This window comes from Triticum urartu, chromosome 5A, assembly GCF_056163025.1.
Source record: "Triticum urartu cultivar PI428250 chromosome 5A, HENAU_Tu73, whole genome shotgun sequence".
NCBI lineage: Eukaryota > Viridiplantae > Streptophyta > Magnoliopsida > Poales > Poaceae > Triticum > Triticum urartu.
In genome coordinates, this window is record NC_141877.1 from 550,932,772 (window position 1) to 550,952,340 (window position 19,569).

Sequence of the window (19,569 nt, forward strand, 5' to 3'; positions counted from 1 at the left end):
TCCCCGTTTTGATGCTCTGGTTGCTGCTAGCTGCGATTTTCCTCTGTTAATTTTGCTCTCCCACCCATTGGGCCAAATTCTTTGTGAATAAAGTCGTTGAGAAAAATGAATGAATCAATCATTGGTAACATGCCAGAGTGAGGGTCTTGGAGTTGGGCAGCTCGAAATGGGTGGCATGCGTTTGGATTGTTCTTGCATCTGCAGCAATTCCTTGTTGGTGAAATGAATGAAACCAACCACAAACGAAGAACAGCATCTTGCTCCATGATGTCGGAGGTCAGAAGCATGATTGGGTTGGTGCGATGAGCACGTGGATGGGTGGATGATTTGTCCAGGAGAAGAGAAAGGGAGAAGCCCAAATCCAAGTGTCCATGCGATGCGATGCAAGTACTGTTCTTTCATTTCTGCTGCAACTTTGGCAGGTACTGAGAAGAAGTGCGTCCGTCCCTGTGAATGATGAAGGACACAGATTGCCACTCAAACGCTGTAGTGATAATCATGCAGTAAAGATTTCGACAAAAGCACAACGGAATGTTATCTGGCGGAAGTCAGCTGCGAAGGGGTGGTAAGCGAACGCATTTCCCTGGCAGCCTTGCGCTGCGAGATCAAACGGTGGCATTTTTAGAAAAAAAATGTTTTTTTTCTCTGAGAGAAACTGTCATGTTGTTCTGAAAAAACTGTCAACCCTCCTACACCTAAACCGCCATCTATACGTTTGCAAATGCCAACCCCTTCAGCGAGCGAACGTTCGCCAGTTAAGAGGGCCCAAAACGGAAACCGAGGATGGGGACCACCTGTCAGCTCACCATCTTATTCCCATCTCTTCTCCCTACTCCCCACCTTGTCCACGCGAGCAAATTATCCATATAGGCATGTCATGTCGTCTAGACAACTGGATCCCAGCGGTCAAAACGATGCTAAATCGAGCAAAACGCGAGATCAATGTTATGTGGCACATACCTGCTCCAATTGTGGTGGCTTTTTAGGCCTTCTTTGTTTTGTAAGAATTCTATGGGATAAGATTTTCAAAGAAAATTTTTCTTTAGAGCCTTTTGGTTTTTAGGGACGATTCATTCTCATTTCAAGGGGAAAAATATATTAGCTTAGACTCAATGAAAAATTCCTATCATATGCATCAAATGGCATCTCTTTCTCTACAGGGATTGAGATACATGTCATATCATTTTTTATGATTTTCCTATTCCTATGAAACAAAGATGGCCTTATGGTTTTAGCGATGGGTGATGGTTTTATAATAACCTTGCTCCTGTTGTGGTGGTTTTGTGTCAGTTACTCGACGTGGGACAACAGTTATGCATCATGTTTTGTAGTATGAGAAATCTGTGGACCGCGCATGTCCTCACAGTAGGCTTGTTTCATTATCGGTGTTTTATTTATTTTCTGTTATGGCATCTCTGTTCGTGGCTATAATCTTAGCCTAGTTTTTGCACTATGTTTTTTTCGCACTATGTTGTGAAGGAAAAGTTCCTCCTCACAAACTTCTGGTGACATGAATCATTCTTCTCTCACAAACTTCTGGGAGACACTGGACTAGCTTTTATTCCCTAGTTTTTTTAATGGCATTTCAAATATTTGTATGTGTTTTAGGAAATGCAAAACGACTCCCAAGAGGATATGGAACTGGTATAAATAATTTTGTGTAAATGTAAAAAAAAATGGGGAAATATATCTGACATGTGTTTTATCCGTTCCCTTTTGGATGTCCCAACATTCCTAGAATGTCTAGAAGGAGTCAAACCATGAGGCATCTTGAAGGGGGGAAACATACCAACCAATCTAGTACATGGCGTTCATGCGGTCCACACCGCCACGGAAGTCGTTTGGCATGTGTACCTGGAAGTGATGATATGTATATCACGAGGTTTATTCATGAGATTGGATGAGGTAACCAACCAATCAATCGATTCGTTATGTAGCTTACATGAAACTGACACCAGGGTTTATGTTAGTTAGGATGTGAGGCCTGAGGGCATGCTAGTGACCAATCAATGTGAAATGCTTGTTGATTTATCCCCTTCCCTCTCCCATTTATTAATGATGATTTGTTCAATTACGAGAAACATCCGGTTGGTTGGTTGCTTCGTGATCGATGATGTGCTTCTACCTCTTATCCATTTCTCCTTGGTGGTCCTCTTGAGTGTTTTGTGGACAAAACCATTGAGAAGGACGCTGAATAAGTGGTGTGTGTGGAGATAATTGATTCCTCCCTTGAGGGGCGGATCTAGGGAGTGTCGTGGGTGCCATGGCACCCCTTATAAAAACAAAAAAAATAGTTTATAGAAGTATATTAACCTTAATTTTGGACTATTCGTTAGATTTACTATGATGCTTAGGCACAACCATAATACTTTTGTGTAATTTCACTAAAACTTTTACCTACGTATCGATGTTTGGCACCTCCAATAATTTGATCCTAGGTCCGCCACTTCTCCCTTATGAGGAACTTGCCATGCATGTTAGATTTTAGACTGTACTTCCACGCTCATTTTTTTTTACGAAATTCATCCGAAAAGAAGACAACATCTAGGGCTAGATTAACGAGTCGATCAGCTCATTGAGGCAAGGCTCATTAAGCTCATTAATGATAATGAGATAAAACTCGTGATTGACTCGATCCGTTTAATAGTTGTTAAGCTCATGAGTGCTTGTGAGTACTCATTATAGTGGTAAACAGCATAAAAGTATTGTATTGTGTATTCATAATTTTAACATGTAGAACTGCAACAACCTCTGCATAATTTAAACTTTTAAAATAGTAGCACTAGCACATGGTCAGTGGGCTACTACCGAGCCTTGATAATTATTAACAGTAGTGGGTTCAGCAGCCACACCCCCCAAAATAATAACAAGCCAAACGCGCTGCTCATGAAATTGGTAGGCTCTCTCATTAAATCTTAATGAGCTAAAATTGTTGTTCGGCTCAGTTCATTTACTAATGAGCATGAGCCATAACGACCCGAGCTTTCGAGTGTTCGTTAAGCTCACGAGCAACGAGCTTTTCGGCCAGCCTAACACCTTCTTGCTTCATGATCGATAATTGGACTTTTTTGCTAAATCGTATCATTGGAATTGAGATTAGTATTCAAGCCTTGCCAAACCAACACACACACACACACAAGCGGTAGGTAGGTGGGTGACGTATCCAAGTGCTTTTCTTTCTTTCTTTCTTTCTTTTCTGCTGCGATATTTTGGTAGGTAGGTAGTTGGGGCAGTCGTCGTCACTACAATATCCGGTCAAGGATTTTGCCTTCCCGCTGGACTGCCGCGTACCATCGCCGTCAATGAGAGAAATCGGCAGAAATGGTCTAACAATTTCTCATATGCACCACATGGAAAAAGTCACTGTTTTTTTTTACATTTTCATGTACGTCGTCAGCTAGGCTTCGAGCATGTCAATTTGTGTAAAACTATTGATAGTGTATACATTTTTCTTCATTTCTCCATGGGGAATGAAATGGTCCGATTTGTTTGTCTATACACGGGCAAGCAGAGAATTCCGAATGTTTCAAATCAGCGAAAACCATGTAAAAAAAAACGGAGCAGTCAACCTATGTGGATCCGCCCTGCCCTTGTGGTGTGGTGAAAGGAGAAATTTGTAGATGTTGAACGCACGAGATGAGATAAAGAATACCACTCCCTTCGTCCGAAAATACTTGTCATTAAAATAAACAAAAGGGAATATATTTAGACATATTTTAATTCTAAATACATCCCTTTTTAGGCCTCTTTTGGTTTGGAGGAATTTTGTAGGAATTTCATAGGGTAGGATTAGGAAAAATTCCTATAGAGCTCTTTGGTTTGTACGAATGGAATTCTATTCCTATGAAGGAAATCTTCCTATCCTCCACATTTCATAGTAAAATAAACATTAGACTAGACTGAATGAAAAAAATCCTATGATGTGAAACAAAGGACATCTTCTTTCCTATTCCTACTCATAGGATTTGAGATGCATGTCATCTCATTTCCTATGACTTTTCTATTCCTACAATTTTCCTACCCTATGAACCAAAGGAAGCCTTATCCATTTTGATGACAAGTATTTTCGAATGAAAAGAGTACTAGCTTACACGACAAGATGGACGAGCGGTGCCTATCCTGGAATATCTGGAATATCTGGAAGAAGCGAAACCACGAGGTTCCATCGAAAAAGAGGGACAATTACATTTCAGCCAACCTACGTGGATCATTGCCTGCGGTCCAGCCACAGTGAGAAAGCGTTTGTACTTTGAAGTAGTGATCTACTATCATGACGTTAACACATGAGATGAGAGGGGGATAACCAGTCAACTCATGCAGGTTACAAGACACTGGCAACAGTGCTTATATTAATTGGGACGTGAGGTCCAGGATATGCTGGTGGTTACCATGCTCGCGGGATCAATACTTCCCACTAAAAATACACAAAAAGGTGGAGGGTACTAGCAAATATCATTAATTAACCAGAAAGAAAGTTCAAAAGAGAGACATGCGTGATGGAAAGGAACAAGTCCATGTCTGGTTAGTTGGCTATAGTTAGCAGCAGCACAACACGGCTGTGGAAGACAAAGTAGTCCATATCTGCAAAAGATATCTCATGCCTCACAATCATACATACACCATGCACCCGTTTACATCAATCTGCACTAACCAAATGTCTAAACACAACTGCCTCCATACAAGATGAGATAATGTAATGCCATAAGAAAAAAGTACTAACAAAGCTGTTTTCGGAGGAGAATAATGCCTTGCAAACAACACATTTTTTCAAATAAAGGACACTTTTTATTGATCATAATGTAGCATCAAGAGATACAATCATATGGACATAACTAGGATGCGCGCGCGCGCACACACACACACACAAAGGATCACACCGACAAAGAGTAAAGCCATACATGCCACCGGGCCAACCACGCAAAGCCAGAATCTAGATTTCACCTGAAGAATCAGTCTGAGCATATTCGAGCACTGCCTTCAACAAGGTAACGACGTGAAAACATCATCATTGTCAGGTATAACCAACACATGTCAGACCTAGCCTTTCACCCTTGAGCTTGAGAGCGGGTGTTTGAGTAGCACGCATTGAAGTCACTTATGTGTTGTTGCCACCACTTTACCGTCATCCCAGCAGCTACATGCGATGTGCGACCACCGTCGTTGCACAACCATCCCTCTGCATCAAGCCATCGTCATAGTTTGCATATCCCACCAAAGTCAACTACCAGATGTGGAAAAAGAAACCACCTTTAGGAAGACATCGGTGGCCACCTGAAGGAGCTTTCAGGATGATATGCACGTTCTCTATTCTCTGATGATATCCATAGTTTGTGCGGTCCAGGATCCCTACATAGGTCCAATTTTTCAATGTTCCAAACATATATATGAAACTCCGAACTCTTGTGAATCTTTTTCTCAATGTGCCTCTGTCCATATATTTATAATCTACTATATAAAAGAAGATTAACCCTCCCTCGGAGATTGCTTTAACATGTATTTTCACATTAGAGTTAAACATTCATTATGGGATAGTTTGCAAGTATGTTCAAAGTCTCTTCAATATTGGCTTCATGACAAGTTATTGGACCATCATTTGAGAACATGATACTAAACACATGTATTATGTCTTCTTTAGTTTACTATCAAGTTTGCAACCTGCTTTTTGTTAGTCTAGACGCGCATTGCGCGTGCAAGATTACTAATACTTTAAAACGCGCAATTGCAGACCTACCAACAGGAAGATTGGTCGCCCATTTTGCTAAACATGACCCTAAACTTGGATTGTTGCCTGCTTCGTAGTGTTGTGTATCTATGGGCTTAGTATAATCTTCTTTTTAGAAAATTTGAGCGGGCCATGACCTGGTTGGGCCCCAGTGTAGCTCTGCCGGTGATCAAACACCCCAACATAGGTGCGACTATGCCTTGCTTTATGTGAGACAGCAGCTCCGCTTGCCTAAGGGGAGCTGGTAGAGGGTCGACCCAGTAACCATGCGGGGGCTCGTCATACTGACATCACACACATATTTTTTATAAAAAAATCTAAATACATATATTTTAAAATTAATTTAGTTAATTTTTTATAAGTGTTCATCGCACACATAAAAAATGATCATGCAATGTAAAAAATGTTTGTACCTTGAAAAAAATGTATGTGACATTGAAAAAAATGTTAACATATTTGTAGAAAAATGTTCAGATATTTTTGGAAAATTTTATACAATGTAAAAAAGATATTTGTGTAATTTAAAACAATGTTTCATACCATTGAAAAAATGTACATTACATTTTAAAAATGTTATTTGGTTTGAAAATATGTTTGTGACATTTTATAAAAAAATGATTATACTATGTAAAATTGCTTGCATAGTTAAAATAATGTTTCTATCATTCAGAAAAACAGGTTTGAACATATTTTTGCAAACAAACTAGCAGGCATTAAAAAAATTAAAAAAATATATATTTAGATAAGTATCAATCATGCATTTAATTTATTTTAAATGTGTATAAAATATTTTTAATGTATATAAGACAAATACGCAATGTGTATGAGATGTATAATTATATCTAAACATAAATTTTAATTGTTTTAAAATATTAATCATACATTTGAGAAATGTTATATAGGTATAAGTATGTCTGACCAATAAGAAAAATATACAATGTTTATGAAAAATAAAGGAAACGAAAAAACCCAGCGAAAACTGAAGAAATAAACAAGGAGAACCAAAGAAAGAATAATTAATACTAGAATGATAAAAACCCAAAGATAACCAGTCAAGCAGTTAAACCTGGAAAAGAAAAAACAAACTCGGGCAGAGTCAGCTACAGTGCTGGACTGGCTCAGTAGCACCGAAATGAGACGGGGTTAAGTCACACGAATGGGCGAGAAATAGCTCCCACGCCACAGCACGTGCTCAGGATGACGTGTAAGCCCGAGGTCCAAAACCCGACGGCGACCCGTCACCCTGTACTCCACCAAGTCATCGCTCGCCTCGCCATCACAACTACTAGGGCGCACGGCCGCGACGGAAGAGCACAGAACCCCAGTGACCCCACCGCGTCAGAGACCCAGACCACTCGCTCCCCACGCACCCCACTCCCCACGCCACGCCTCCGCAAATCAACCCAACCCAAAGCAGAAAAAAAAGGAGGGTAGTGGAACCACTTCTCCTCCCCCGTCCAAGCAGAGCAAGCGGAAAAGCGCGGCCGCTGGCGAAAGCGAAAGCGAGAGCAAAGCCAAGCCCAAAGCCGAAGCGCATGATTATCACTACTACCACCTGACCAAAGCCACTCACGGCGGATTAGAGAGAGAGAGAGGGAGTCGGGCACGGCAGTCGGCAGGGCGATGGCGGCGAGGCAGGGAGGAACCGCCGTCGGCGTCGGCGAAATCACGGCGGCCGGCGGCGGCATTACCCCCGGGCACGGCGGCGCGGCGCACACGCCGGCGGCCAGCCCTTACCAGGTGACCGGCGCGCCCCTCCCCTCCTCTCTCTTCCCCTCCCCATCGGGCTGTCGCTCGCGCTCGGCGTGCCTGCGTTTGACCGCGACTGGGGGGATAGCTCCCTGCTGCTCTTGCTTGCCGCGATTTGGTTCGCGTGCCACAGAGGGAGAGGAGTGCTGGCAGATTAGGATCTCTGGCGAACCAGGCCCGCCCAATCGGGGGGCTGCTCTGATTGTGCCACATCTGCTTGGACCACTGAATCATATCCTACTGTAATTCGGATGAACCGTGTACGTGTGTTCGGAATCGCTTTGCCCGTGTCGATGTTGCTCCAATCAGTTTCGTGCGCGCAAGGCCGTGTTTTCGAACTGGATGTTTCCATGCCGCCCCGCCCATGTGTAGAATTGGTTGAACAAATCCTGTGACGGGTGGTTGTGGATTGGGGTTGGTATAAGACTACAACAATTGCTCGTGTTTTTAGATGTGCAGACCGAAATGAGGCAGTAGGGTGCTCAAGTGGTTGGGGTATGGCGGACTACTTGCGTGCCAGCATCACTTTGTTGGCCCTAGAGTTTTTGTGATTGCACAAATTTTGATTGATCCATAGTTTTATATTTTGGCATTCTCAATTCTCTGATGATATGCACATTCAGTATGGCTACTATGCAGCTATAATAGAAGAAAATACCAAGTGTTTCTGTGATCATATTTGAAATGTACTGTACAACTCTATCTGCATCTTGAACTGATTTCCTTTCAAGTTCTGGTACAATTATTGTGATTGCCAATGTCTGTTTATGTGCTTGTATAGAATGGGATATCTGAAAAAACAACGTAGTACTATATGCTAGTTTAGCAAAAAAAATGCGGGGATATGCTAGTTTAGCATTAAACTGTAGCCTACAGGATAGCTTAAAACACGTATTGCAGCTTAATGTTGGGGTTAAAGAAAAAAAAACTCGTTGCAAGTTTCTAGAAGAAAATTAACACCGAAATACCTACTAGAAGTCGGTTTCATTTTAGGAGGAACTAGTTGTTGCTTATATTTATCAAATACTCCTTCTGTTCCGAAGTAAGTGTCGTGGTTTTAGTTCAAATTTGAACTAAAACCATGATACTTATTTTCGAACGGAGGGAGTATATTCAGTTACATATAGGATTATCTTCACAAACTCCCCCCTCCATCTGACTTATAGACAGATAGTGAAAACATTCATCTTATTCTGACAAGATCACAATCTGACCACATTTTCGTATTCTAGCATCATAAGTGAATTTGCTATTATCAGACAAGATGGCAAGAACAATCCTGACTGCCCACTTGCATTAGTCCCTATATTTGCTATCTAAGCTAGATATGAAGTACTTATAACATTAGCTTTCTTCTTCATTATTTTAAAACATCTATTACAGATATGGGTTACTGGAATAACTTTTGGGGAATCATTTCCAAGGTATCACTATAAGGATGAGTTTATTTCTTCATAGCCTGTACGATTACTGCACCATGTTTGCTCCAACATAATTAATTACTAATGATCCATATACTAGTTTTCATAACATTTAAATGATACCAAACTTTTACCATCTCGAGCTTTGAACACAAACACATACAAAATACAAAATCTCGTTATGGACTTCGCTGTTTTGGTTTTAAGATTCCACTTCACTAATGTTCCAACCACTATTTCTTCAGGTGCCACTTGAAATAGAAGAGCAAGTTTACTCTCCAGTCTATGGGAACATTGCAGTCCGTGACAGTCGTGGTTGCTGCAGTGGTTTCACAGCCAGTTTCACAAAGATTCTGTTCATCATGCACCTCATTGCTTTCATCGCCCTCACAATCTTTCTTGGAGTCCAGGCTTCTTCCCACCCGAATCCTACCTACAAGCCCTTCGCCCACTTCATTCCGCTCGCCTCTTCTGTGATATTATCTATTATCGCTGCCTGCTTTTGGACTATCCTTGCTGTCACTAATCCTGCAAAAGCCATCAAAACATCTCTCTGGACAGCTCCTGTTTCCGCACTTGGCTGCGATGTAGTCATACTCCTTGTCGGTGACGGCGAAGCCCTTGGCATCGGAGTGCTCATAGTTGTGATCGCCATTGCAGCGGCGCTGTACAGTTGTTGGGCCACTGGTCCGCGCCTCCAGCATGCCGCCGCAGTACTTTCCACCTCTGTCAATGGAGCACATTTGCCCTTCAGTGCCTCTTGCCTGGTTCTTTTTGTTGTCCTTGCCGCGTTTGGCTACATGGCCTTCTGGACAGTTGCCATCAGCTGCATTTCAGCTGCAGAAGGGCACTTCATGGATTTCCATATTGTCTATGTGGCCGCGCTCCTGGTGAGCATATCATGGACAATGCAGGTGCTGCGTTACTTCGTCTATGTGGCCGTGGCAAGGCTGGCACATGCGGCGCTTGCCTACGGAGTCCGTATGCCAGGTGGTGCCGTCGAAGCATTCTGTGGCACGATGTCGGGGCCAGCTTTTGGTGACATATGCATGGGGGCTGTGCTTGTCCCGGTGATTGCAGCGGTGAGGAGCTTCGCTCGAGCGATCAACGCCCTGTCAGGGGGCAACGACGAGTTCCTTTTCTCATGCTGCCAGGGCTGCTGCCTGACTGTATCGGAGAAATTGATGGGACGGGTGAACCGGTGGGGCTTTGTCCATGTCGGAGCGCGGGGGAAGGCGTTCTGTGTGGCTTCGCGGGATGTGTGGTCCCTTTTCGTTCTCCGCGGGATGGCGAAGCTTGTCGATTCAGACCTCACCGGTTCCTTCTGCTTCCTTTCGGCTGTCACTGGAGGCGCCTTGGCCTCATTGGTTGCTGGTTCATGGGCACTGGCCATGGATAGGGATCGTAAGGAGCTTGCTCTGCCAATATCGTTCTACTCATTTCTCATCGGTTATTACATGGTATTCTTCTTAATTCCTCCCCGGCTGTTTTTCCCTGTGTTTATTTATCAGCATTAGTGACAACTTAAGTCTGCATTGGTCTTTTGCTAGCAAACAGCAAAAAAGAAAAAAAAAAAAAAAGCAGACTGTCTATTGGTGAACCTGGTTGAATTTGTTATAATCTTCTGTTGACAAGACGACGGTAGCACACTGTCTGCACTAGTAAAACTGATAGACTATGTATTGGTGTTTGTTTACAAAGAAGTAGTGTAAACCTGTTTAGTTCAACATTTTGCTTGCATACCTATGCCACTTGACATTTTAGGTAGTTGCGTCCATAAGCCTCAAAAGCTAGTTGGTACAGAGATATATAAAATATGGATTTGACTTTACATAGCCTTGGTGAAATTGCACCTTTCCACTTTTGTAGTTCTAGATGCTTCTTTTATCAGAATTATGTGAAAATGGCATCCATTTATATATTTATATCCAAAAGAAGAGAGATGCTTGTCCACTGAAAACTGAAAAGGGAGAGATACTGTTATATACCCACCGAAAAGGGTAGCGGTCCAGCATCAGTTATGAAGTGTAGATGTCCCTTACTGCTCTATGCTTCCGGTTTATGATTCCCTTTTCTTCCGTGTTGCAATGTTGCAGTGCCGGATGATGATTGCGTGGCCACAGGCTTGCGTTGCGGCATACCATGTTGCATATGCAGAGAACCCCCAGAATCCTCACCTGGGAACACTGATACCAGACCACCTGCGGGAGCTCCAAGCACTAGCGGCAGACTGACCTCTTGCTCGTCGTCCCAGTGCGATCCCCCGCGGAGCTATAGATTCTTCAGATCACATTCATGATTCATAGATTCTTCAATTGATTTAGTCAGCTTTGTGATACCTGATATACTTAGAAGCAAGACATGAGTCAGAGTCGAGGTGCTGTGCATATGATTCAGAGACTCTGCTGCTGCGTCGCCTGACATAGGAATGTTGCTCGTGTAGAGCGAGATGTCGCATAGTCACCTGTGCAGATATTGGGGTCAGTGAAGGAGATTAGATTATCTGAGACAGTAGCGTGCTGTGTGCATATATGTGCAGCTGTACCTGTAAAGGAATTCTTGTGCATGGAACACATTTACAGAATGGAAGATGTTCCCTTTCCTGGGTGAATTGCTGCCTCCTATGGACAGGTGCAGTCGATGCTTGTGCTGTCAAAATTCAGCCCTTTTCTTGTCTTTAAAAATGTAGACTGTACGCATATAGCTTAAAGAGGATTCCTGGAATTGAACGGTGAAGGTGACTGTTCATGGTCCAACTGAACTGCATCAGTTGCGACAAATTACGATTGCCACAATAATGAGGGGTCATGGGGTTCTGCTCTGGCGGCAGTGGGGAGGGAGGGGAACCCTGTGACCTTATTCCGGGTGCATCCAGCGGTCTACTCCCTCCGTTCGGAATTACTTGTCGTAGAAATGGATGTATCTAAACGTATTTTAATTCTAGATACATCCATTTCCGAGACAAGTAATTCCGATCGGAGGAAGTAGGTTTGTTCAATTAGGATTTTTGGCTATCGTGGCTTCGGCTCTGACGGTCGAATAAGGTTTCTCTAGATCATCCTTCGACGCGAAATAGTTTGATCGGGGGTCGACCAGGTCAGGCCTCTGCTCTTGGTGTTGGTTCTAGGAGGTAGTGTCTGCATCGTATGGACTCTTTCAAATCTAGGTGAGCGCGTCGTGCGTCATGGCGTCAAGGTCCATGTTGACGAAGGTGGTAGTCGTCTTCGTCATTCTTAGCCCTTCTCCTTGTCCTCCTTTCTAGGGCGACGATCCATTTTTTGGATAATGGCCACTAGCTTCTTCCGGCATATCTCGACGGCTTTCCGGCCGCGGACTCAAAGTCTTGCTAGCTTCGGCTCAGTCGTGACATCAGGCATGGATCACGGACATCAAGCATGAATCATGGAGTGCCACCGACGTGTGCGGACATCGAGCATGGATCATGGCGCACCACCAGCGTGTGCAGGAGGAAGATGGCGTTATTTTGTTCAAGGAACCGGTTGGAATTTCTAATTTTTTGAGGGTTGCCTTGTAAGGGTTTATTGTTTTTAAATCATGGCATTTTGCATTAAGAACAACAACTACTTACTTTGCTGTTTTGGGGTATTAATTTGAAAGAAATTCCAACTCATTTTTCGGGTGACAGTTACAAAATAACTTCCTTTTTTCGTACAGTTTGTTAAAAAAAGTGAGAGTTACAAAATAAATAATAAATGTACATGATTTACGTGGGCCGATCGCATGGACATTGTTGTTGCGGGCTGCAGATCGACAAGTAACCTTTTAATCCTCCTACTACGTACGCAACCTGAGTTGAGTCGGTTTCTCTAAAAAAAAAGGCTGAGTTGGAGTCGGCGGCGGCCCGAGTACACCGACCCAAAGTCCTCGATCGTCTCCCTGTCCTCGCATATAAATACGCAGCGGCCGCCGATCGCAGAACCGAAGTCAGAGAGATCGAAGATGACGACGAAGATGGTCCGCCTGCGCAGCTCCGACGGCCAGGAGCTCGAGGTGATGGAGGAGGCGATCGCCGCCGCGTCTAAGACGATCAAGGACACGCTGGAGAAGGGCGGCGCCGCCGACGGTGCCATCCCGGTCCCCGGCGTCACCGGCCGGGTCCTCTCCTGCGTCCTTGAGTACGTCAACAGGCACTTCTCCGACCTGGGCGCGGCGGCGGACCCCTTCGACCACATCCCCAACTTCGACGACCCGCTCAAGGTGTTCGACGCACTAGTGCAGAACCGGGCAATAGCATCGGTTCGTAAGGCCCTTTAGTGCCGGTTACGGCACTAAAGTGTGGGCACTAAAGGCCCCTCCCTTTAGTACCGGTTCAGCACGAACCGGTGCTAAAGGGCAACCACGTGGCACGAGCCAGCTCCGGGGGCTGGGAGCCCTTTAGTACCGCTTGGTAACACCGACCGGTACTAAAATGTTTGGGGGTTTTTTGGTTTTATGATTTTTTTAATTTAATTTTGTGTTTTCCATTTTAATTTTTTTTCGTTTGCTGGTATTTCACGATACTACACATTGTACACGTTAATTTCTAGTAGAACCAATCATATATATATATCATCAATGTCTCACAAACCATCATATTAATTCACACATACACACATGTATAGCTATATACAATTCTCCTACATATGCATGTTGCCTTCGGAGCCAGTGGCATTAGCCTAATTAGTGCCTTCGGAGCACGATGACAATTGGAAGTGGTTCATGACCTGGTCGATGGGGACGGTAGCGGGTAATAGTATTCTCCCTTCGGATTTATGACCTGGTCGAGCAAAAATCCCGCTATTTCCTCTTGAAGTGCTTCTACGCGCTCCGTTTCTAGGAGCTTGTCCCGCACCTCTGTGAACTGTTAAGAAGGAGATCAATATGCATGTGTATTAGTTGTGTGACTAGATATCGATAATGATGTAAAAATTGTGAATAGTGTTCTGACAAGCGTACCCATTCTTGTCTTTGAGATCTGCTCCTTTTGGACGCCATCATGCGAATGTTCTCGCAAACGCAGAATGCACACAGATCAGTCCCCTGCGCCTGCTTCAAGGCCTTTATTACGAGAATGGAATTTAATTTGATCAGATAATAATTAATCAAGCATGATAATTAAAGAGATGGCAGCTAGCTAGCTAGTTAGTACTACTTAATTATTTATCTTGGGTCAAAACCATTTCAGTTGTCGTTTCCATTCGCCTTCCGTGACGTTGATGAACCTTGCCCAAGCCCTGCCCGCCGACAAAGAAAATGAATAAAGGGGTTATTAAATAGTTCATATCATGAAATGACGAACTAAATAGGCCGAGATATATAGTTAATAATGATTGAAATTACCTGTTGACTATCCCAAACAAGATGTTATAGTCATTTGCTTTGAGTAGTGAGTCCAGTATTTCAACTGTTCCAGCGTCAACTTTAATGATACACAAGATCCAGTGAAATCTGCATGCACACACGTTTGCATGTCTTAATTAAGCGGGCATATGTAAGCAAAAACATGTAGCTAGCTAGTAGGCAAAAACAGAGAATTTGTAGTACAAGAAAGTGTGACTCACTGGAAGTTGTAAGGAAGTAGTATATCTTCATTGTATTTGAGGCGCTTCAAGAACTCTAGCATGCTGTCCTCTACCTGCTTTTCATGATGCTTGTTTATTTTCCATGTGTATTCATTAACGGTGTTTAGGTCAATGAACCCAATGCCATAGCGTCCACCTTTTCTCATTTCATACATCTTCATCCTGCATAATACCACAGAAAAGAATATAGTGAGGATAATTACAGGTAATGATTGATCAAAAGGATCATTACAGCTAGCTTGAGACTTAAATTATAGAAAGAAATCACTTACAGACAATAGCAACTGACGATAGATTTGTCGAGTGCGTCTTGATTGTATAACTGAAACAGTTCAGAATACTCAACGGTCACAGGTTTCTGATGGTAGTAATGATCCTTCTTGACTTGCACCATGAGGGACTCTCGATCGGATCTCTTGGTAATGTCCATGTACCATTGATGCAATTCATACATTCTCGTGGGGAGCTTCTTGACCTCTTCTGGCTTGACCAAAGGTTGGCCCCGGGCATATTTCCGTTTTATTTCCTCCTCTGTAAGCACAAGCATGTCCTCGATCTCGAGGAGTTGTCCAACAGTGATTTTGAGAGTTTCAGCCTGCATTATATGCTCCTGGGTTATTACCACATCACCCACCTCGGGAACGTAAACTGTTTGCCCACAATAATATTGGACGCGCGTACTGTCACGTGTTGTTGGCGGCACAACAAGCGGGGGGATCGATTGCGCCGCCTGTTCTCCCAGCTGGGCAACGGTTTTCCCGCATTTTTTGACAGCTGCTTGTTGTTTGCTCGAGCTCGAGCTCGCCTCCTTCTATAGACGTTGTCGATGTAACTTCCTGATGTGGCGCTCATAGTCTGTGTCAACAGACTTAGGAGCTGGTGGTTGAGCCATACAAATGAAGTGGTCAACTACTTCCACAGGCACTTTCTCCCTTGGCGGCGGTGGCGGTTTCGGTCCAAAATGGGCGTCGACTTCTGCCTGCACTATGGCATTGGTTTGCTCCTCGGTCCTGTCGTAAGCCCTCTCAGGAAGAGGAGTAGTGAGGTTTGGACCATATTTATATCGCTTGCCTCCGCCTGTACTTCCTGTACTATGACCTCGACTCGTACCGCTACGCACCATAGCTGTGGGGTGTCTCTTCTGCGATTGCTGAGGCGGCGGAGACGGCTGACGGGGCTGAGTTGGACGAGGAGGAGTGGCCTGAAGCTGTGCCGGACTTGGAGGAGGAGTGGCATGAGGTTGTGCCGGACTTGGAGGAGGAGTGGACGTCTGACGCTGTGTCGGACTTGGAGGAGGAGTGGCCTGACACTTTGCCGGACTTGGAGGAGGAGGAGTGGCCTCACGCGTTGGTGGACTTGAAGGAGCGGGAGTCTACTGACTCGGTGGCGGACTTCGACGAGGAGTCGGGTGACGCGGTGTCGGTGGCCTTCGAAAGATGATGCAATCCTTTCTCCATAGGATGATACGATGTTTGGCATCTCCGAGTGTGTGCTCCTCGTCACCTCCAGGAATGTCAAGCTCTAGCCCCGAATATTGGTCCACCACCTCATCAACCACGACACGAGCATAGCCTGCTAGAATCGGGTTGCAATGGAAGATTGCATCGGGGGAATTTGTATAAGAAACGCCGTCCGCCACCTTCAAGGATATGTTCTTAATTTTGAAGTGTAGCTCGCAGTTAGTGTTCTCCGCGATGTCATCCACGGGGTATCTATCCAGCATTGCGTCAAACGGGGCGGAACCCATGCTGCTTCTCGGCATGGATGGGGCGGTGGTATCCAATGCTGGATCATCCGCTAGCTGCTGCAGCTGCTGAGACCCCCTTTGCTGGCTAAGTGAGTCGATCTGCTCCTGTTGCCGCTGGAATTTGACTACCAAGTCCGCGTGCGCTGATTCTAGGCCTTGAAGGCGTTCATAGTCCAACTTCCTCTTCTCCTCCTCCATCTTCCTCTGCTTCTCCTCCGCAATCTTCCTTCTCGCACGGGTTCTGTAGTCGGCGTTCCAGTCCGAAAACCCCTCATACCACGGAATAGCGCCCTTGCCTCGTGTTCTTCCCGGGTGTTCAGGATTTCCCAGGGCACGCGTAAGCTCGTCGTTCTCTCTGTTGGGCTGGAACACCCCCGTTCGAGCCTCTTCTATTGCAACAAGTATATTATCGTCGGCTCCGTTCAGACATGCCTTCATTGAAACTTTGCCTGTCTTCGGGTCCAACTCCCCCCCATGCGCATAGAACCAAGTCCTGCACCTGGGGGACCAGCTCTTAGTAAACGGAGTGACACCTACATCCTCCATCTCTTTCTCAGACTTATCCCACTTAGGCATTGCCACCGCGTAGCCACCTGGCCCCAGCTTATGGAACTTATCCTCTTTTTCGGCATTCTTCTTGTTTATTCTCGACCATTCCTTAGCTAATTCTGAATCCTTGAATTTCATGAAATCGTCCCAATGAGCACTTTGATTCTCTAGTGTTCCCTCGAATACTGGAGTCTTCCTTCCTCCCTTGACGTACTTGTCCCATTCACGATTCTTGTGGTTCTTGAATGCAACCGCCATCTTCCTAAGAGCAGCGTCCTTGACTTTCTGCACATCTGCTTCTGTGAAATGATCTGGTAGGGTGAAATGTTCCATGAGAGTATCCCAAAGCAGACTTTTTTGTCTGTCATCGACAAAAGTAAGATCTGGACGTGGCTTTGCTGGCTCTCTCCATTCCTGAAGGGAGATCGGGAGTTGGTCCTTCACAAGAACTCCGCACTGACGAACGAACTTGTCCGCAATCTTCTTAGGCGCTAATGGTTCGCCATTAGGTTTGATTGCCTCGATATTATACTTTACGCCCTGCTTCAACTTTTTGTTCGGGCCTCGTTTCGTCCTGTTGCCTGAAGATTTGCTCGATCCGGATGGCTGAAAGAAGAAAGATCGATTCGTTAATATATCTTCAACTCATTTAAAACATGTGATGATCACCAGATGCCTGCTTATATAAATATATATACCTCGCCGGTCTTTGTTGTTTCAAGATCAACATGTTCTTCGTCATTGTCATAATCCTAGTTCACGACTTCATCAATTCGGTCGTCGCGATCGAATATCATATCACCCTCTCCGGTGTTGTTTAGAAATTCGGAGCCGTCATAATCTTCTTCATTTTGATCATCATCTGGCCCGCGTATTATATCGAACATGGTCTGTTCTCCCACTCTGTCGGTATTGTCCGCCATAGCTTTTATTTAACTATGCCAAAAGAAATATAAAACAATTTAGTATTCAAATTACATCGTCTCGAATAATAGATATAATCTCAAATACATCGTCTCGAATAATAGATATAATCTCGAATACATCGTCTCGAATAATAGATATAATCTCGAATACATCGTCTCGAATAATATATAATATTGAATAGTACATCACTGGCTAGGTAGCTAATTAAAGATCGAATACTACAGAAGAATCTAGGACACTCGCGGTTCCTGCGGCGCGGGCGGTGGACACCCAAAGAGAAGGAACCCTCACAGGATCATAGCTGAAGTGAGATCCCTGAAGAAACTGCCAGGTATTGGAGAACATGCCGCCCTCTAACGCAACCATGTAGCGATCGACGTGCTCGTCCTCCTCCCTGACACGGCGACGTACCACCTCCGGCGGGGCCGGCTCCCTCCGCACCAAAACTGGCCCACGCGAACGCCACCAAACGAGATCAAGGTCGACGACGGGACCCGAGGCTGGGTTCCTCATCAAGCGGCGCGCCCCTCCAGGCAACACCTCCCAGTGCCAGCCCGGTGGAGCCCAGTCCTGGACATGGGTCAGTCGGACGTCGTCGCGGACGGGTCGACGGCGAGGATGCGGGCCGGGCATCGTCGAGAACAAATACTAGCTATATGCTCGCAAAAAGTAACATTTTTTTAATGATTGGATTTTGATAACTAAAATTTCTAACATTTCTATATAACACTAATTATGCTATCATTGCATATGTCAAAATTCTATATGCTATTTCATACTAATTAAGCATCTAACACTAAAAACAGAAAACACAACTTTTATACATCCATTAAAAAACTGAAAAACAACATTATATAAAAAAATTCCATACTAACTAAACACTAATTATATCCATCTAACATGCATTCATACATATATACTAGTGAAAAAAATAATAATCTAAATAATCTAAACTAATTAATGTTGGGGAACGTAGTAATTTCAAAAAAATTCCTACGCACACGCAAGATCATGGTGATGCATAGCAACGAGAGGGGAGAGTGTGATCTACATACCCTTGTAGATCGACAACGGAAGCGTTTGGTTGATGTAGTCGTACGTCTCCACGGCCCGACCGATCAAGCACCGAAACTACGGCACCTCAGAATTCTAGCACACGTTCAGCTCGATGACGATCCCCGGACTCCGATCCAGCAAAGTGTCGGGGAAGAGTTCTGTTAGCACGACGGCGTGGTGACGATCTTGATGTACTACCGTCGCAGGGCTTCGCCTAAGCACCGCTACAATATTATCGAGGACTATGGTGGAAGGGGGCACCGCACACGGCTAAGAATATGATCACGTGGATCAACTTGTGTGTCTAGGGGCGCCCCCTGCCCTCGTATATAAAGGATCAAGGGGAGGAGGCCGGCCGGCCCTCTATGGCGCGCCAAGGAGGAGTCCTCCTCCTAGTAGGAGTAGGACTCCTACTAGGAGGGGGAAAGAAGTGGGGAGGGAGAGGGAAAGGGGGGCGCCGCCCCCCTCTCCTAGTCCAATTCGGACCAGGGGGGAGGAGGCGCGCGGCCCACCTTTAGCTGCCCCTCTCTCTCTCCACTAAGGCCCATATGGCCCATTACTTCTCCCGGGGGGTTCCGGTAACCCTCCGGCTCTCCGGTTTTCTCCGAAATCACCCGGAACACTTCCGATGTCCGAATATAGCCGTCCAATTTATCAATCTTTATGTCTCGACCATTTCGAGACTCCTCGTCATGTCCGTGATCACATCCGGGACTCCGAACTAACTTTGGTACATCAAAACTCATAAACTCATAATATAACTGTCATCGAAACCTTAAGCGTGCGGACCCTACGGGTTCGAGAATAATGTAGACA

The 19,569-nt window shown here is 44.8% G+C and overlaps 2 protein-coding genes across 2 annotated transcripts in view; both read left to right on the plus strand.

The window, feature by feature from the left end:
* The first annotated feature begins 7,133 nt into the window (after positions 1-7,133).
* Positions 7,134-11,503, plus strand: LOC125510479 (uncharacterized). The gene is made up of 3 exons (XM_048675673.2): positions 7,134-7,462; positions 9,138-10,352; positions 10,989-11,503. The coding sequence occupies exons 1-3, from the start codon at positions 7,346-7,348 to the stop codon at positions 11,124-11,126; spliced, it is 1,470 nt and encodes a 489-aa protein (XP_048531630.1). The 5' UTR covers positions 7,134-7,345; the 3' UTR covers positions 11,127-11,503.
* A 1,323-nt stretch (positions 11,504-12,826) lies between these two features.
* Positions 12,827-19,569, plus strand: part of LOC125507325 (SKP1-like protein 1A) — a 29,611-nt gene continuing 22,868 nt past the window's right edge. Inside the window, exon 1 of the mRNA XM_048671940.2 lies at positions 12,827-13,119. Coding sequence (XP_048527897.2) covers positions 12,853-13,119 — 267 coding nt within the window. The 5' untranslated portion in view covers positions 12,827-12,852. The remainder of the gene's footprint in view (positions 13,120-19,569) is intronic.

What these genes read in the sequence shown, in the direction of transcription:
- LOC125510479 (XM_048675673.2), top strand. Translation starts at nt 7,346, where the DNA reads ATGGCGGCGAGGCAGGGAGGAACCGCCGTCGGCGTCGGCGAAATCACG. An exon ending in CGGCGGCCAGCCCTTACCAG is followed by an intron (nt 7,463 to 9,137) that starts GTGACCGGCGCG and finishes CTATTTCTTCAG; the next exon opens with GTGCCACTTGAAATAGAAGA. An exon ending in TTCTCATCGGTTATTACATG is followed by an intron (nt 10,353 to 10,988) that starts GTATTCTTCTTA and finishes GCAATGTTGCAG; the next exon opens with TGCCGGATGATGATTGCGTG.